Source organism: Lagenorhynchus albirostris, chromosome 3 (assembly GCF_949774975.1).
Source record: "Lagenorhynchus albirostris chromosome 3, mLagAlb1.1, whole genome shotgun sequence".
Classification (NCBI taxonomy): domain Eukaryota; kingdom Metazoa; phylum Chordata; class Mammalia; order Artiodactyla; family Delphinidae; genus Lagenorhynchus; species Lagenorhynchus albirostris.
The window spans coordinates 56,474,946-56,492,651 of NC_083097.1; the positions used below are offsets into that span (position 1 = coordinate 56,474,946).

The 17,706-nt window shown below is 44.7% G+C and overlaps 1 protein-coding gene across 4 annotated transcripts in view; it reads right to left on the bottom strand.

Annotated features, from left to right (window-relative positions):
• Positions 1 to 10,618: 10,618 nt before the first annotated feature.
• The window catches only part of ZNF366 (zinc finger protein 366), a 68,540-nt gene continuing 61,452 nt past the window's right edge, over positions 10,619 to 17,706 (bottom strand). For 3 of the 4 annotated variants that reach the window (XM_060143101.1, XM_060143100.1, XM_060143102.1), the window contains one exon: positions 12,612 to 16,772. In XM_060143101.1, coding sequence (XP_059999084.1) covers positions 16,246 to 16,772 — 527 coding nt within the window. In that variant the 3' untranslated portion in view covers positions 12,612 to 16,245. Of the gene's footprint in view, positions 10,737 to 12,611; positions 16,773 to 17,706 lie in introns of those variants that run through there. The other variant, XM_060143103.1, reaches the window with a different exon arrangement.

Here is a 17,706-nt window from a genome sequence, read left to right on the forward strand (position 1 = left end):
TCTGATATCTCAAAGCATGCTTCACAGTACATAGGTACACAGTCCTTTCCATGCACAAGCACAGGTCAAAGCACAGAACAAAACCCTAGAACTGGAATTGCTGATATGCAGGTTTCTCACTCACGGTCCAGTACTGATCTATAGGAGTTGTGACCTGGGAACTGCCTACAGACCCCACTGTACCCATCACACAAGGGGCACTTCATGTGAGCTCAGAGGAGATGCCGGACAACCTTATGGGTGCATTATACAAAGACATTAAAAGAGAACTGTCTCAACAAGTCCTCCTCTGTGTCCTGCACAGACTTTCAGGTCAATACAAAGTTCTCAAACACCTTCTGTGCTAGGACACCGTGAGACAGCCAAAAGAAAGAAAAGACTTCAGGAGCTGAAGATCAATCTACCCACTCAGTGGGACCCAGAAGAGCTGCATCCAATCAGCTGGGTTTTCTCCCTCACTGAGGCAGTTCCAGTTACCAGGGGAGAGGCTGCCCTGAGGTCACTGAAAGACCACACTCTGTGGTGGTCTTTCCCTCCCTCTCACCTGCTCTCTCTCTCTCTCTCTCTCTCTCTCTCACTCACACACACACACACTTTTTGTGATAAAGTACACAAAAACAAAACAGAAGACACTGGCTGAATGATTTGGGTTTCCCATTATCTGCATATAATTCTTTACTCCGGAGTGGGTATTTTCATTTGTTTTGATAAAATGCACATATGTATTTCTGTACATCTAATATTTCAGTGGCTTTCAAACTATTTTGACTATGACCAACGATAATAAAAACATTTATAACTCAATCTATCCATCTACGTATATCTAAAAACAAGTAGCAACCACCAAAAGCATTTAGCTTTATTGTGCATAAGACTCTCAGATATTTTCAATTCTAGTCTATTCCATTTTGTAAAAATGCTGGTCTCAACCCACTTGATTTCATGACTCACTCATGGGTCAAGATCTGTAGTTTGAAAAACAGGGCACACCACAGGCCTGGGGTAAAACTCAGGTGTTTGTCTTGTGTGATGAGAGCCTTAAAAGCCTGTGCTGTCTGCTCGCTAAATTGTTCTTTCCTTAAAAGTTAAAAGTCATCCTCGTTAAATGTACAGGAAGCAACATAAACCCGCCTTTCTCAGAAGTTGGCATTAATGTGCTGTAATTTGGTGCCGGTGCTGGGAATATCAGTAAGTGCACCTGGCTCTGCCGTTCTGCTTGTCTCTCTGTCACAGTTGGGGCATCCCTCTAGATGCCCTTTGATGCAGCTCAAATGAAGAGAATGCAAATGCTAGTCGGCCTGGGCCAAGAATCTGTCTCCCTGACTGGCTCCGTGGCAGAGAGAGGCACGTGCATGTCTCTGTCACTCGCACGAGTGATTTCTTGTAAGGGGAAGCCAGGCAATGGAGTAAAATGAGAAGCAAGGAAAGGGGTGCAGGTGTGGGAGAATTCTCCCTAACCATATGCTATCACCCCCAAAGCAGTATAAATGATGCCACATTTGGGTTCAGGTCAGTTCAGGAGGATGGGGGAGAGAAACCGACATGGTTTGTAAGTCACCTGGGTGTCAAGCCCTTGGCCAGGCACATTCCCATGTGGTCACTGTAGTAAGTGTAATAGGAGCTAACTGTATTGAGTGCTTATTTTGCTTTAGGCATCTATAAGCATTATCCCTCTTAAATCTCACAATTCTATGAGGCAGATGCTATGTGATTCCTAACTTTGCAGAGAGAAAACTGAGGCTTCAAGGGGGAGAATCACTTCCTCCAGGTTACATCACTGGTGTGAGATGGAACCAGGACCAGAGCCCAGGTGTGTCCGAGCCCAGAGCCTGTGCGTGTCACCACTGATACGCATCATCTCTCTTTGGCAGATAGGAAACCAGCGCAGAAAGGTTAAGTAGTCTGCCCAAGGTCACACCTGTCGAGGTGACACAGCCAGGATTCACATGGAGTCTGCCTTGACACCATGTTCTTTTAATAGAACCACTCGGCACTGCTGCATCCCAAGCCCACAGTGACCTGGAATAATCTAAGGGGAAATGCGGTTCTTCCAGGAATGCAAGCATGAATGTGGTTGGGTGGACCGACCCCAGGGCTGCTACTGAGAAACGTGGACACCGCTGTTGATTCTCCATAAGATGGCTGGGCGGGGGGCAGAAGGGGGCAAGTCTCAGATGAATCATCCCGTGTCTTCAGACAAATAGCTGCGCAAGCTCATGGACATTTCTGAGCTCCCTAAGGGTCAAACGTAAAGTTGTGATGGCTTTGAAAATTTTTCAACTCAATCTAAAGCCTTGACTTAAAATTCCGTCTTAAACCAGGCACCTTCTGAGAGGCCAAGAGAAATATTATACTTCATTGCTTAGATAAATAGAAGCAGATCACTGCAGGGCAGGAGCCATGCTGCTTGGTTCTTAGAATACTGAGTACTCAAGTCTTTCTTCACTGTTACCTTCTAAAGCCCCAGAAAAGGAATTTCTAATGCCAGGGAAGACATTTAAAACGTGGGGGAAGGGAGAGGTGTCTAGATAGGTAACCTCTACCAATTCCACTGAAGGCATTTGAGTAATAGTTGTTAATATTATACATAGTTAATTTACATGAGTAGAATTCTAGAATCATCCCCTCAACAGGAACTTAATTATTCTGCTCGTAATTTGAGAACTTTCTATACAACTGATGTATAGTTGTTTATTAGGGCACTCACATCGATGGTTTATTTATTTATTTATTAAAAAAATTTTTTTTTACCATATGATATCACTTATATGTGGAATCTAAAATATGACACAAATGAACTTATCTATGAAACAAAAACAGACTCACAGACACAGAGAACAGACTTGCCAAAGGGGAAGGGGATAGAGGAAGGGAAGGATTGAGCGTTTGGGATTAACAGCTGCAAACTATTATATAGAGAGAATGGATAAACAACAAGGTCCTACTGTATAGTACAGGGAACTATATTCAATATCCTGCGATAAACCATAACGGAAAAGAATATGGAAAAGAATGTATATACGTTATAATATATATGTATATATAACAGAATCACTTTGCTGTATGCCAGAAACTAACACAACATTGTAAATCAACTATACTTTAATAAAATAAATTTTTTAAAAAATTGATATAAAAAAATTGAATTTAAATGATGTTAGGTGGGGATGTAGTTCCCACTTCATCACAGTTCCCCCAGCTCTACATTATCTCACACAAGCCCCAATTCTGATTTTATGCTACTTGCCTGACCCTGCAGGAGTCAGTGTTTGCATCCTTTCTGTTCAAGGCAACCCGTCCCTTTGCAGAGAAGGAGTGTGAAGCCCAGAAGGGCTGGGTGACAGGTCCAGGGTTGCTCAGGGATCACTGTCAGGGCACAGAGGAGGGAACCCAGGGGCCCTCCCTTCCAGCCAACACTCACATCTAGAGTTGTCAATCGCCTTTTTGTAAAATGGCCTCCGAGGTCAGAGGGGATGGTGACTATGTGATGCTCATTCTGGTATCTCCAGAGCCTCCCAGCACCATGTCTGTCACATAGCAGGCACTCAGTAAACATTCACTGAATGAATAAATGAAGTTGCTGATGCCCCTTTTTAAAATTTCAAATGGGAAAATAATGGTTGGTAATACTACAGACAGATTTTTAATTTTAAGAGTAAGGATCAAGGTTTTGATGAATGGAGACTGTTCCCTAGTTTTAGAGGCTAAGTATAGACTTTGATCACTAAATGACTCATATTAGTACTAAACTAGCCAAACACGTTCTTTCTCTCTAAACAAACAAACAAAAGTCTCATAGAGGTTTTTTGTTAAAGTTTTTACAGTGTAGAATTGTAAGCTTGGACAAGGGGATAGACAGTTCCCAGCAACTTGGCTCCTGGTTGGATGCAGGTTCTACTGCTTCCGTGTGCATGGGTGTCACCACCCTCCAGCCTCACCCAAATGGAAGGGGCAGCTCTGCCCACTATTCACAGACAAGTCCCAGCAAAGACTAACCCCAATCTTTTTGGTACAAATTTTACAAGGGCCAACTCAAGGTATATCCAGCTTACTGTAGTTACTAGCTCACCTGGCAATTCAGGGTCAAGGGACAATAGGATCAGGGAACAAAAAAGAAAATGGACTAGTAAAACAGAATAAAGCAACTGGGATAAAGACTACTTTTCAACACTCAAGTAGAGTCATTGTCCTTTGAAGGATAGGAGGTACCGAAAAACAGCACGACAACAGGAATAAAGCCCATATAAATCACTGGAGCATCCACTTTCTGTTTACAAGGAAAAAGCTCTAGTCCATCTTTTACTTTCTATTTTTATATTCATGAGAAACAAACAAGTAGATTATAAAATGAATTATGGATCTCAGCATTAACAGCTGAACAGATAAAGGAATTTAAATAAAAAATTATGATCACGATGAGATACCATTTCACACCTATTAGGATGGCTCTTATCCAAAAAATGGAAAATTACAAGTATTGGAGAGGATGTGGAGAAGTTGGAAGCTTTGTGCATTGCTGATGGGAATGTAAAATGGTGCGGACACTGTAGGAAACAGTTTGGCAGTTCTTCAAAAATGTATACATAAAATTACCATGTGACCCAGCAACTCCACTCTTAGGTATATATCCAAAATAAATAAAAGTAGGGACTCAAACAGATATTTCTACACTAATGTTCATAGCAGCATTGTTCACAATAGCCAAGAGATAGAAACAACACTATGTTCATTACAAGACAGATGAATGGATAAACAAAACGTTTATCATACAATTCAGTCTTAAAAGGCAATGAAATTTTGATATGCGCTACAACATGGATGAACCTTGAAAACATTGCTAAGTAAAATAAGACAGACACAAAGGACAAATATTGTGTGATTACACTTATATGAAGTTATCTAGAGTAGTCAAATTCATAGAGCCAGAAACTAGAATATAGGTTACCAGGGGCGAAGGAGAGGGGACACTTATTGTTTAGTGGGTACAAAATTTCTGTTTGGGATGATGAAAATTTTTTGGAAATGAATAGTGGTGATGTTGTACAACATAATGAAAGTGCTTAGTACCACTAAATTGCACACTTAAGAATGGTTAATATGACCAGTTTTATGCCACACATCTCTTACCACAATAAAAAGGAATATATTGTAAAACCTGTGAATATTTCAAGTATCTTCACAATATCGTACAAACAGCGCCACCAGCTGCTGCCACCTCCCCCAGAGGAGGTGTTCCATAACACAGAGTCAGGCGAAATGGGATCTGCTGAGGTTCACTGGTTGCTCGGCTGGCCTAGAATCGTCTTCCTACACCAGGAACTGGGGGAAATGGGAGCTGCCCCTCGGCTTCTAAATCCCCTGGAATAGCTCTTGCACAACGTAGGGCTGTGGGGAAGGAGGGACTGGGCTCACCACTGCCCCGCTCAGCTCCTCCTTAGTGAGCAAAGGTTTGGGTGGGGGGAACTGACACCACCGCCTGGTCACCCACCCAGGATAGGTCTTCTGCACGGAGCTGGAGAGATGGGAATTACTACCTGGCTGTCAAGCCCATGGCAACATTCTTGTACAACATGGATCTGGGCAGGTGGGGGGCAGGGGCGGTGCAGACATGCCTACCACTGTTCCTACTGAGTTTCTGCAGATTTTGTTGAATACACATTCCTGAAATTGTAAGTTCTTTGGTCAATCTCCAGAGATTTTGAATGGTTATCTTTGCTAGTTTTTACCAGTTTAATAAAGGTCTCTCTGGGAGTGAGGTTGCACTGGGATCCTCACACCGCTGTTCTGGGAGCCCCCTCCTTCGCCACAGAGTTTTAACCATAATGGAAAGATGTGTATATTTGAATAGCAGCATTTTGTACAGGTCCCCTTGAAGGATACTCCTGGTAAGTTCATGTGTCGATTTTATACCCTTCTTACAGTATTCCAAGGAGAAGCAGAGATGATGGCCACATCCAATCTCAAGTCTGTCTAAAACCCTGCTGGAGGTGGTGCAGTGGTGGCCAAGTCCTTGGCTCAGAGAGCTAACAGTCTGAATAAGGAGAAGCATCTGATTAGATAAATCTGAGATCAAAAGTGAAGTGTCCCTGCAGGAAGGTAAGAGGATTAGCATCTTGGAGGCACACAGAGCTTTTGGAAAGACAAGCCCTTTGAAATCCACAGAATCACCTGTGTTCTTCAGATAGGCACTCAGAGTGACTTCTGAAGGGATTAGACCCTGTCTGCGGTACTTGCTTCACAGAGATGCATCATCACATTTGATGAATGTTTATCGAATGTCCCCTGGGAGAGTGACATTGTCATTATCTGTTTCTAAGGCTCTGGATAACCTTGTTTTGATTTGTGCTTTCTCTTCCTGTAAAGATGTGGCTATTGCTGGGGATTTCATACTTCTTTTATGTTTAGTTGGTTTTTAAAGAGTGAGAAGAGGTAGCTGACTCAATGTCCTATACATGCAGTCTTGCAGAACCACAGCTGAGGGTATTAAATAATACTCTGACTTGGATAAACTGCCACTCAAAGTGAAGGTGTTTTCTTCACCAGGCTTGCTACAGGTTGGAAGGGAAACTGCCCTTCAACAGCGGCAAATGACACAGCCATCATGTCTGCAAGTCCAGAATGATTGACAGATTTTACCTCACCTATTCCCTCATCTCACACAGGTTGGAGACCAGTTTCATTATTACTACTTTCTAGAAGAAGAAATAAAATTATTTTCCGGCGTGCTCAATGTGATGAATTGCTAAAACGAACGAAGTAACCCCTTTAGATTTCTCTTAATGTATCTCTCCATTTTCCTTCCAAAGGCCATTTGTTTATTAAGATCTGCCCAGTGAAGAGACTTGTAATGCATATTTCAAACATCAATTTAAAATGATTCTTCAGGTACGCTGCCAGAAACTAAGAGCCCCCCCCTTCCCATTGCCTCTGTGATCTCCGGCATGTCCTTCCAAGCACCCTCCCCCTTTCCCCCTCCCTGCCCACGTGCATGCTGAATAGCAAGGATTTCTGGCTGCACTTATTGTTTGGGTCAAGTTCAGAGAGTGTTCTTGTGTTTCTTTCATCATCTAATAAAGATGGGGGGCAGAGGTCAGGGGAAGTACGTCTTGGAGATGAAGGGCAAATTGAGATCTTTGATTCAAAGACTGTGGCTCCATCACTTTCTCTTACATTGAAATGGTATTCATCCCACACTTCCTACTGCAAATCACTCTGGTACGACGTGACAATGCAGCAGATACACAAGGACTTTTCCCACATCACACTACAAACACAGACACCCTCTCCGGGGAACCTAAGAGAAACTTTTGGGCTTCCACTTCCCCTCGTTTGTTTGAAGGATCAAGAGAACACAGTTCCATTTTCAACAAAAATTAAAAAGGAAAATCATGAAAAGAGCCAACCTCCTTTTTTTCTCTCTTAATATATTGTTGCATCCAGGGAAGAGGAAACAGTGAGCGCCACTGATACTGGGTCCCCAGAGACCCTGTAAGGGTCACTCCCCAGCTCTCAGATGAGCTCCTCTTTCTCCACTTGCAGAGCAAGTTCCTAATGGGGCTGGAAGTTACTCTTGGCTCAGGGCTGCTGTGCAAAAATGAAATGCCATGGTGCTTCAGGGGACCAGGCTGCGTTCGCACCTGGGATTTTACAAGGAGGACAGTGTTTAGCTTTAAGGCTCTGGAGATTTGGATAAGGAGATTTGAAAAACCGTGTTCCTGCCACCCTCCATAGGCCTGTAAGAACTGTGTGTTCCTTAAGGGCAGGGACAGACTCCTGCCACACATTTTTGTTTTTTATTTCTTCTTAAGGTACTTACTGTCTGTGGTGCCGTGGACCAATTCACTTTGGGACGCAAAACATGACAACATCTTGTTCATTCTGCAGTGTTGCAAAATAATGTGTGCACTGGATAAAATTTTCCAGATAACTGGACTGTCACCCTTTGAGAATTGAATAGTTTAAAATGAAAACGGATTTGGAGTACATTTAGTTAGTAAATATGGTAGAGAGGATGAACTGTTCTTTGACTGTGCAAGTCCATTATCATGAACATGTATTATTTTACTGGCTGGATCAGAGATGTCCCCAGGGCCTGGGGAGACGAAAAGGACTCTTTGAGCCTCACCTTACAGTCTTGGAGTTCTAGCCTCCTTCCCTTGGTTTACTGAGTTCTAACTCTGTGTCCCTTTCTCTTCACTGCTGCCATTTTTTCCCAGGATCCGTGTAATAAGGTTCACTGTCTTTTTCAGTCTCAACTATTTTCTTTTTCGCCAATCATAACCCAGAACAAAATTGAGAGAAACCAGATGGACTTACTTTTACGTATATTACTTGGCAAACATGCTCTTGCCAAGAGAGTAAAGAGCGTGGGTTTTATGATAGCTATAAAAATCTAATTCATCCTTTCTGTCATTATGTGAGGAGATGGACTTTATATCAAGTGGCATTCTACTTTGTACTTAGAAAAATATGTATTTATCTTGTTATTAAAATTAAAATTTGCTTTAAGCAGAACAAGTCGATGGGACCTCCAAAACAGATTTGGAAGCATCCATTTCTAACTTCCTCTTTGCTACCTTTTAAATCCAGGCCAGTATTATCTTCTACAGACTATTAAAACTGCCTCTTATGCAGACGTAGAGAGTGGACTTGAGGACACGGGGAGGGGGAAGGGTAAGCTGGGATGAAGTGGGAGAGTAGCATGGACATATATACACTACCAAATGTAAAACAGATAGCTAGTGGGAATCAGCCGCATAGCACAGGGAGATCAACTCGGTGGTTTGTGACCACCTAGAGGGGTGGGATAGGGAGGGTGGGAGGGAGGGAGACACAAGAGGGAGGAGATATGGGGATATATGTATATGTATAGCTGATTCACTTTGTTATAAAGCAGAAACTAACACACCATTGTAAAGCAATTATACTCCAATAAAGATGTTTAAAAAAAACCAGAATTAAATGTAAGACCTGAAACCATGAAACTTCTAGAAGAAAACATAGGAATAAAGCTCTTTGACATGGGCAAAAAACCCTGCCTCTTAATGGTCTCCCAGCATCATCCTGGCTTCCTTCCAACCCACTCTTCACACGATAGTCAGAATGAGCTTTAGAAAATGTAAATCTCATTATTTCACCCCCATGCTCAGTGGCTTGCCGTGTCAGCCTCACCTTGCATCACCCTCCCTCTCCTGCTGTGTTCTCCGCACTGTCCTTCTTTCCTTGGCCACGTCCCCTTAAATCACAGACCTTTGCAGATGCTGTCTGCTCTGCCTGAAATGCTCTTGCCTTTGTTTTCTCCATGGCTGGGTCTTCCCATCCTTCAGTTCTCAAATTAAACGTCACTCCCTGACCACTCTAATTAAAGTAGATATTCACTATTATTGTCTATCTAGAGTAGAGGTGTGTGGATAGACATATGGGAGTGAACACAAAGTATGAAAATCTTTGTATCACATGCTAACACCCATCAGATAGCATCCACCATGGAGGAACATTAAATAGTGAGGCAGACAAGTGACCTTGCCAGTTGACTTCAGCCCTCTGTCAACAGCCACTCCAGTGCTGTAACAAAGAGCATATGAATGAAGGGGCCACAGTGGCAGAGATGCAGGCTACACATGAGCACAACAGCATGAATTGCATTGACCAAGGCTGATCTATCGCTGAATATCCAACATACCAGCAATGAAGACTGATGCTGAGCTTGCAATATGGCACCGTTGCTCAAGAAGACCAATTGGTCACTTGGTGAGAAGTTGACTATATCGAGTCCCTTTTGACTTGAAGAGCCAGTAGTTCTTTGCCTCAGGAATAGATGCACAGTACTTCAGATGTAGGTTTGCCCTTTCTGCTGGTAGGACCTCAGCCAGCACTACTTTGCAAGGGGTAGGGTTATGGAGTGTTTGTTCTATTGGCACAGAATCCTATATAATATCACATCAAACCATAGAATTCACATTACAGTAAATGAGGTGAGAGGTGGGCCTATGACCGCAGGATCTATTGGTCATATCACATACACACCACCCAGAAGTGGTTAGCTCCCTAGAGCTCTTCTTGGAGGAAATACCCCACAAGGATGGGGTGTCATCCTCCAGTGCATTCATTGAATCAAAGGCTTTTATATGGTCCTATGTCCTCAACAGGAAGAATGCCTGGGTCCAGGGATAAAGGGTGGAAGCAGGAGTGGCCCTACTTCCCTTCACTCATGTGACATGCTGGGAGACTTAGTATTTCTCGTCCCTGTGACACTGAGCTCTGCAGGGTTAGCAATTCTTCTCCTCAAAGAGGGTACACTTCCACATGGGGCAGAGCAAGAGAACCACTGAATGATAAGCCATGTCTGTCGCCGGGGCACTTTTTATTCCTTGTTTCCAGGGACCAGCAGATAAGGAAAGGAGTCACCATCTTGGCAGAGGTAAACCACCTGATCAGCAGGAGAGAGTAAGGCTGTTGTTACACAAGGGGTCAGGAAAGAATGCGTACGGAACCCACTTAGGGTTCATTTGGCATTTCCTTCCCCACCTGTGACTGTAAATGAACAGGTACAGCAACTCCATTCTGAGAAGGACATCTGTCTTAGTCTATTTGGGCACAGACTGAGTGGCTTACACAACAAACGTTGATTTCTCACAGTTCTGGAGGTTGGGAAGTCCAAGATGAGGTGCCGGCAGCACCTGTGTCTGGTGAGGACCCTCCTCCTAGTTTGCAGATGGCCACCTTCTTGCTGTGTCCTTACATTGTAGAGAGAGAAGACTCTGATCTTAGCACTGATCCCATCATGGGGGTCCCATCCTCATGAATTTATCTAAACCTAATTATCTCCCAAGAGTCCTACCTCCAAATACCATCTCACTAGGGGTTAAGGCTTAAGGGGCACAGGGGGTGGGGAGGACAAAGCCATTCGGTCCAGGGCAACATGATGACCAAGGCTCAGACCCTTTGGAGATAAGGGTCTGGGTCAAGCCACCTGGAAAGCCACTGAGCCTGGCAGAGAGGGATCTAGACAGGTAATGGGGGAAGGAGAAAATGAACATCAGCGTGTCTCCTAGACTAATGGCAGCGATGGGGCTGAAGTTTATCCACTACTCTCCCTTTTCTTAGTTCTCCCTCGGGGAGAGAGGCTCACTGGAATCCTGGAGAAGATATTCTGTGAGTGTATGTGAAGAAGTGGATTGGAGTGATGCAAGAGGTGGGCTGCGGCAGACGCAGAGATGAGTGACCCGGTCTCTCTTCAGAGACGGCCTTGTGCTAAGCTGTGGGCAATGCAGTCAGCAGATGCCTCCAGCCAGCAGCTCCCTGAGCCCCTCAGGGTCTGTCCCTGCTGCAGGGTCACACCCTCCTGAGGTCACGCTCTTCCTGGACAGCTCACATCTGGAGACTGAGCAAGGCGGGTGCACAGAGGCCTGGACGCCTCTGCCCAGTGTGGCACGGCTCTGACGGGCAGACCTTGCCCCGGGGCTGCCCACCCTGTTGGGTGAGGCTTGGTCAGGCATGCATTACAGTCTGGATTCTCTTTGCTCAATCTTCTCTCCTCCCCCTTCTTTTCACTGGTACTGATCCCTAATAAACATCTTATACCCAAATCTGTCTCAGCATCTACTTCCAGAGAACCCAACCTGCTACAGGCTATATGCTTGGAGGGCAAAGGAGGAACTTGCTAACTAAGTAATTTGGAGCAAGTCATTTCACTCTCCTGACCCTCCAGTTCCTCATCAGTAAAATGGAGATAATAACCCTTGCCTCTCAGGGTTGCATGAGGCTTAAATGAGATCGAGTATATAAGTCACCTGGCACAGTGCTTGGCAAATAACAGCATATAACGTTTAAAAGGGAGGCTTCCTGAGAAATGGACAGCTTCCCATGCTGACACAGCTTTGTGAGTGCTCTGGTGAAGGGAGACAGCTGAGTGTTCAGTTTTCTGGCCAATTCACTGATGGTAATAATAATGGCTAAGTCTTACAAGGCATACACTGTGAGCCAGGCACAGGAGTGTCTTCGTATATTAACTCACAAAACCATCTGGTGAGAAGGTGCTGTTCTGGGTCCCATTTTACAGATGAGGAGACTGAGGCACAGAGAGATGCTCACAAATTCATCTCAGGTCCCAAAGACTGGAAGTGAGAGAGCTGGGCTTTGAATCCAGGAACCTGGCACCAGAATCTGTGCTCTTGCCCACGAGAACATACATTGTACAAAGAACTCGACGCAGAATACAGTAATCCTGCCTCTAGCCTCCCACTTCTCCATGACACCCTTCCAGAACTAATTTTTCTGAATAGGAGAGAAGAGGATGAGGAAGATGTCACCTGCCTGCTGCTGAGCTGAAGTTTATTAATCCTTTTTGAAGCCTTAAGGGAGGGAGACATCACCCGTGTCTCCCTGAGGCCAAGACGCCCACCTGTAGGAACTGCTCTGGCAGATCATCTGAGGGCAGGAGTAAGACATTGACAGTGGCAGCTTCCTTGCAAAATTTCAGGTATTCACAAATAATTAACTCAGTTTTTTCAACACGTCTTTATTTGCTTAAATTAATAAAATATAGGTTACATGCTATTTTCAGGTAAACTGCTTTTTCACTGAAGCAGAAAGCAATATTCACAACTTGGGTTGCTACACACTTTGAGTTTTATTTTTAAATAGCAAGCCAGAATTCTGTACAAAATCAACATCTGGTGTAATGTTGTCCAAATATGTGAAGGATTTTAAATGTTAGCTCTGTTACATTTTGTTCCAGCAAAGCAGACAAAGATCGTAATTCAAAACACGATGTTAATATTTTATTAAATGCCCTCAGGGCTTAATAAATACAGTATGCACATTGGGTTGTCTCATGTAACTACTCACATACAAATATACCAGTTACCCTTCTGGGGTCATGGAAAGTCAGCCTCAGTCTCATGGCCAGTGGGGAGTCAAATTTTTAAAAAGAGAGAATGAGTTGAAAGGCAACAACAGGGGGTAATCATAGGCCGGAATAAGAAGGATAAAAGAAAAATATGCCAGTTGGCTGGGTCAGTTGGTTGGTTCAAAGACAGTGGTCAAAAGCCTGGAAAGCATTTGGTAGTGACCTATTTTCAGAGTGTCACAATGTGATGGATTTCATGCTATCCTGGTCCTGGGATTGCTGATGACCTTGGATGGTTTCCTCCCTTAATTCTCTTGAGGATGGCCTCATGGCTTCTCTTTCAGACTTGCATCCTGGTTAATTAGCTCTAGGCAAGGTTGGCCAACCCTTCCCTTAGCTCTGCACTTAATGCATAGGGTGCCTTTTTTTTTTTTTTTTTTTTTTTTTTGCGGTACGCGGGCCTCTCACTGTTGTGGCCTCTCCCATTGCGGAGCACAGGCTCCGGACGTGCAGGCTCAGCGGCCATGGCTCACGGGCCCAGCTGCTCCGCGGCACGTGGGATCTTCCTGGACCGGGGCACGAACCCATGTCCCCTGCATCGGCAGGCGGACTCTCAACCACCGCGCCACCAGGAAAGCCCCCAAACTGGAACACTTTTGAGAGTTAAGGTGACACTCTTAGTAACTACCTGGCGACAACAGGTATAAGCCCGGGTTGTCCCAGGCCAACCAGGATGTTGGTCACATACAAAACCAAGGTTTTAGCCTTGGTTCTCAGAAGGTCAGTGCATATGAACCAGTGGGTTATATCTAATTAAGTCTCTCATATCCAGAGTCAAGAATGTAAAACAGGCTTTAGAATACATTCCATAACAATTTTTTATGACTTTTCCTAGATCCTTTTCTCTTCCTCCAAATGAAATTTTACTTGGAAGCCTAACACATAAAACAGATGGAATTTGAGCCGCTCTGAGTGAAGTGGGGATATGGGTTGAGAATTTTCCCTCCCCTGGCAGCTCTAGAAGGGCCTAAGAGGGACCTCTTGCTTCTCAGCACACAATGTGGAAACCAGCATTCTAGACCATACTCTTTCCATCGCAACATTAACTTGTTCCTCAAACACTTCCACGTGATTCGTTTTGGGTGGAAAAGTCTACAGCTTGCTATTCTAGTTTTTCTAGTTCCTATTCCAGCTCCGCACACCCAGAACAAACTGGAAATCTGCAGCCTTTGTAGCAGGTCCTCAACACCTTGCTGCTGAAAGAATGAATATGTAACAGGACCCTAGGAGGAGGCCTCACAGAACACTCTGCCAGCCTCTGAGTGATGTCATCAGAGGCACCGATGAGCTGCATTAAAAATAATGGATGGAAGGCAAATTGCCCCTATGAAGATCTGGATGGATTCTTGGCCCAGAGTTGTGCTGGTAACTGCAGAAAACCACACTCTTCCCTTCACCATCCCCTTTGCAGGTGCTCTGACCTTGGGGCATAGATGGCAGTAGCCAACACAAGCAGCTTTGGCACGTTGTAGTGGTGGTGAGGCTGGGCGAAGGAGGCTTAAGCAAGGCAGCGGGAGGAATGCATCAGGGATTGACAAAGCGCACGCGTGACTGACAAGAACTAGATGAGGCTGACGGGGCAGCACCTTGGCCAAGAGAAAAAGCCAGCATTCCACAGGCAGAGATGGGCCAGGTCGTCTAAAGAAATGTACTGGTAACTTTGGGAGGAGAAGAAGCAAATAATAAACAGTACCTAGCTCTACAAATGTAAGTTGAAACTACCAAGGGACAGTTTTTACATAAACACAGACACAGTACCAGAGGGTCACTGCTTATGGTCAGTCACACATATGTGACATCCTGTCAGCACTGCTTTATTTGTCAGACGCCGGTGCCTAAGGGAAGCCTACCTGTGGGGCTCGACCCACCCTTTACAGTCACAACCACTCACTGGACTCACGATTCACACATCTAGGAAGAAATAATTAGTCACTATAGGCTGGCTATGTAGTTTTAAACATTAAGTGACCATAAGCAACACAGGCATCATTTCTAGTACAAAAAGTGTGTGTTTATACAGTGTGTGTGTGTGTGTGTGTGTGCGTGTGTGTGTGTGTGTGTTTCCTCTCGTGAGGCTCTTACAGAACAGGTAAAAAGGCCTAAGTCAGCAGTATGATTTCAAGGTTTCCTGCTTTCTATCTTAATGAGTCTAAAGCCAGAAGCTGAAATATTTATGGAGTGCCTGGGAGGGGGTCTTGGGAGCCACTATTTCAGCCTAGTCAATCTTTCTCAACCCTGGCTGCACATAAGAGTCATCTGGGGCAACTTGGAAAATAACCAGTGCTAGAGCTCCACCCTAGACCAATTAGATCAGGACCTCAGGGCATCAGGCCCCAGCGTTGGTATTTTTTAAAAGGCTTCCTGAGATGATTCTAATGTTCAGGTAGCATTGAGAATACAGCCCAGAAAATCCTTTACTAGTGATTAGCCTATGGTTATTCTAATACTCTAAATAAGTTAGAGCTTAAATTTCAGGGAGAATTCCTCCCCGCCCCCCCCCCCAGCTCCAGCACTGAGGAGAAATCCACTGCTCATGGGGTGACAACTCTTCCTGCAGCTGCTTTACGGGGCATGAAGCCTCGAGCAAGGTCTCCAGGAGGGAGCTCTGCTCAGGACACGGGGTTAGCCTGCAGACGCTGAGCACTGGCGGGCTATCTGAAAATATGCTCCAAATGCCACATCTGATGAAGGTTAGCAGAAGCCAAATGAGGCAGACCCAGGCAGGAATCTAAGTATTGCTGTTTTTTCCTTAGTCAAAATTATTCTTATTCTCTTGAAATGTTATCTTATATCTGCAGCAACTACTTGAGAACGTCCCCTTCAATAACTCACCCTCCTGTGTCATTTCTGGCGTTTTTTGATTATTTAATATAGCAAATTTTAAACTATATACAACTACTCATATTTTCATCTATCTGGAAAAATATTATACCTTTTACACATTCAACTAAAGAGTCATTAATAAGGTAACATGTCAAGCACCATATTTTTGCAACTAGAAAGAAATTTACCATATTAGTCAATGGAAGATATAATTTCTAAAAGCACCTCAGCATCAGCTTACAGTTAGATGTCTAGAAGAATATGTACAGTTTATTACACTGGAGATCCACGAAATAACATTGAAGAAGACCTTGCATGTGTGTTAAAAATCAAGGGCCCAATGAATGACCTGAGAAGCGTTTACATGAGTGAGGACATCCCTGCTCACTTAGCCTGAGCCATTTGTAAAGATTCGTGCCCTTCTCCGCCTCCAGCAAACGAGCGCTCATGCGGAAAGCTGTACTTGCACAGCCTAGTGCTCATTCTCCAAGTGTAATTTTTAAACCGTCCACTTAGATCCCTAAAAGCACTGCTTGGTTTTCCATTTTCCTCTCCAGTAATTCTTTTAAACTCTCATCTCTGTGCTTGAAGTACAAGTAATCAGAAAAGGAGGGGCCCCGCCGAGCGCTCTGCAGGGCCCGGAGGAGGCCGGGACACTCGTCTCTGCGGGCAAACTCTCTCTCCCGGACGCCCTCGGGCCCGGGGCTGGCCCGGCTCTTCCGCTGGAGGTCCCCTTGCGGCGCGTCCTCCCCCGCCTGCGCCTCCGCCCTGGGGCCTGGGTCGGCCTTGGCGGACAGGTCCTGGGGCGCGCAGAGCGGCGGGCTGCGGGGGCCGAGGCCCGGGCTGTCCCGCCCCGCCTCGCAGCAGTTGTCGTCGTCGTCCTCCTCGTGGCAGGAGCTGCCCCTGGCGCTCTCCGCATCCGGCTGGAAGGCTGGCCCCTTGGCCCGGCGCCTCTGGGACAGGTCGAAGGGTTCCTCCTGCTGCAGGCTCCTCAGGCCCCCCGCCGTCTGCGCCCCGGCAACTCTCCCCCTTCCAAAACCTGCCGGAGCAAAGGCACGTTCAGGCCCCGGGAAACGTTCAGGTCGCTGGGCGGAACCCAGGGCCGGTTAGTGTAGCTTGCTTTTGCATTTGAAAAGCAGAGAAATCCCCAGGAAGGCTGTAGAGAGATGGGCCCTGTCACAGATGGAGTCTACATCGGTATGACTCCTTCCAGGGGAATTTGGCAACATGCAAGAAAAGCTTTAAAAATAAGCACACCTTTGACTCAGCAGTTACACTACTGAGAATTTAAACTATGAGAACAGTCTGGCAGGTGCACAAGATGTATATGTAAGGATGCTCATCACCACGCTTCTAATAGTGAGACTGTGAAAGCAATTATCAATTTAACGATAGAGGTTTGTTTAAATAAATAATAGTACCTCCATACAATGAAGGTATGACGTGTGTAGAAGGTACTTCTATGTGTAGAAGATGCAGAGACCTATTACTGATCATAAAAGGTATTCTCTATATCCTTTAAGTAAAAGAAATATATATTTATCATATATATTATTTAGCATCTATATTAATAGTGTAGATTCTATTTTATATATCAAAAACTATCTGGAAGGACATATGCCAAAATCTCAAAAATGATTAACTATGAGGTGATTTTTACATTTTCCTTTTCACTTCGAATATATTTCTTTTTATTTTAACAGTGAGCACACATTTTACCATAAGAAAAAAAGATAAAACAATAATAGAGATATTTTCAACTTGAAAAAAACCCCAGATATTCCATTTGGGACCAAGGGGGCCACCCCATAACTGGGCCCCCTGAGCACAGACAGAGTAGGTAGGGAGGGTGCAGGAAGGTCCTCTGAGGAGCTCAAAAGCCCCTGTGTCCCACCACAAGGGTCCTTGCTGTTGGGCACAGTGATGTAAGAGGGTCTCATTTTTAGTTTCAGTTTGAAGGCCCTTGTAGGGAT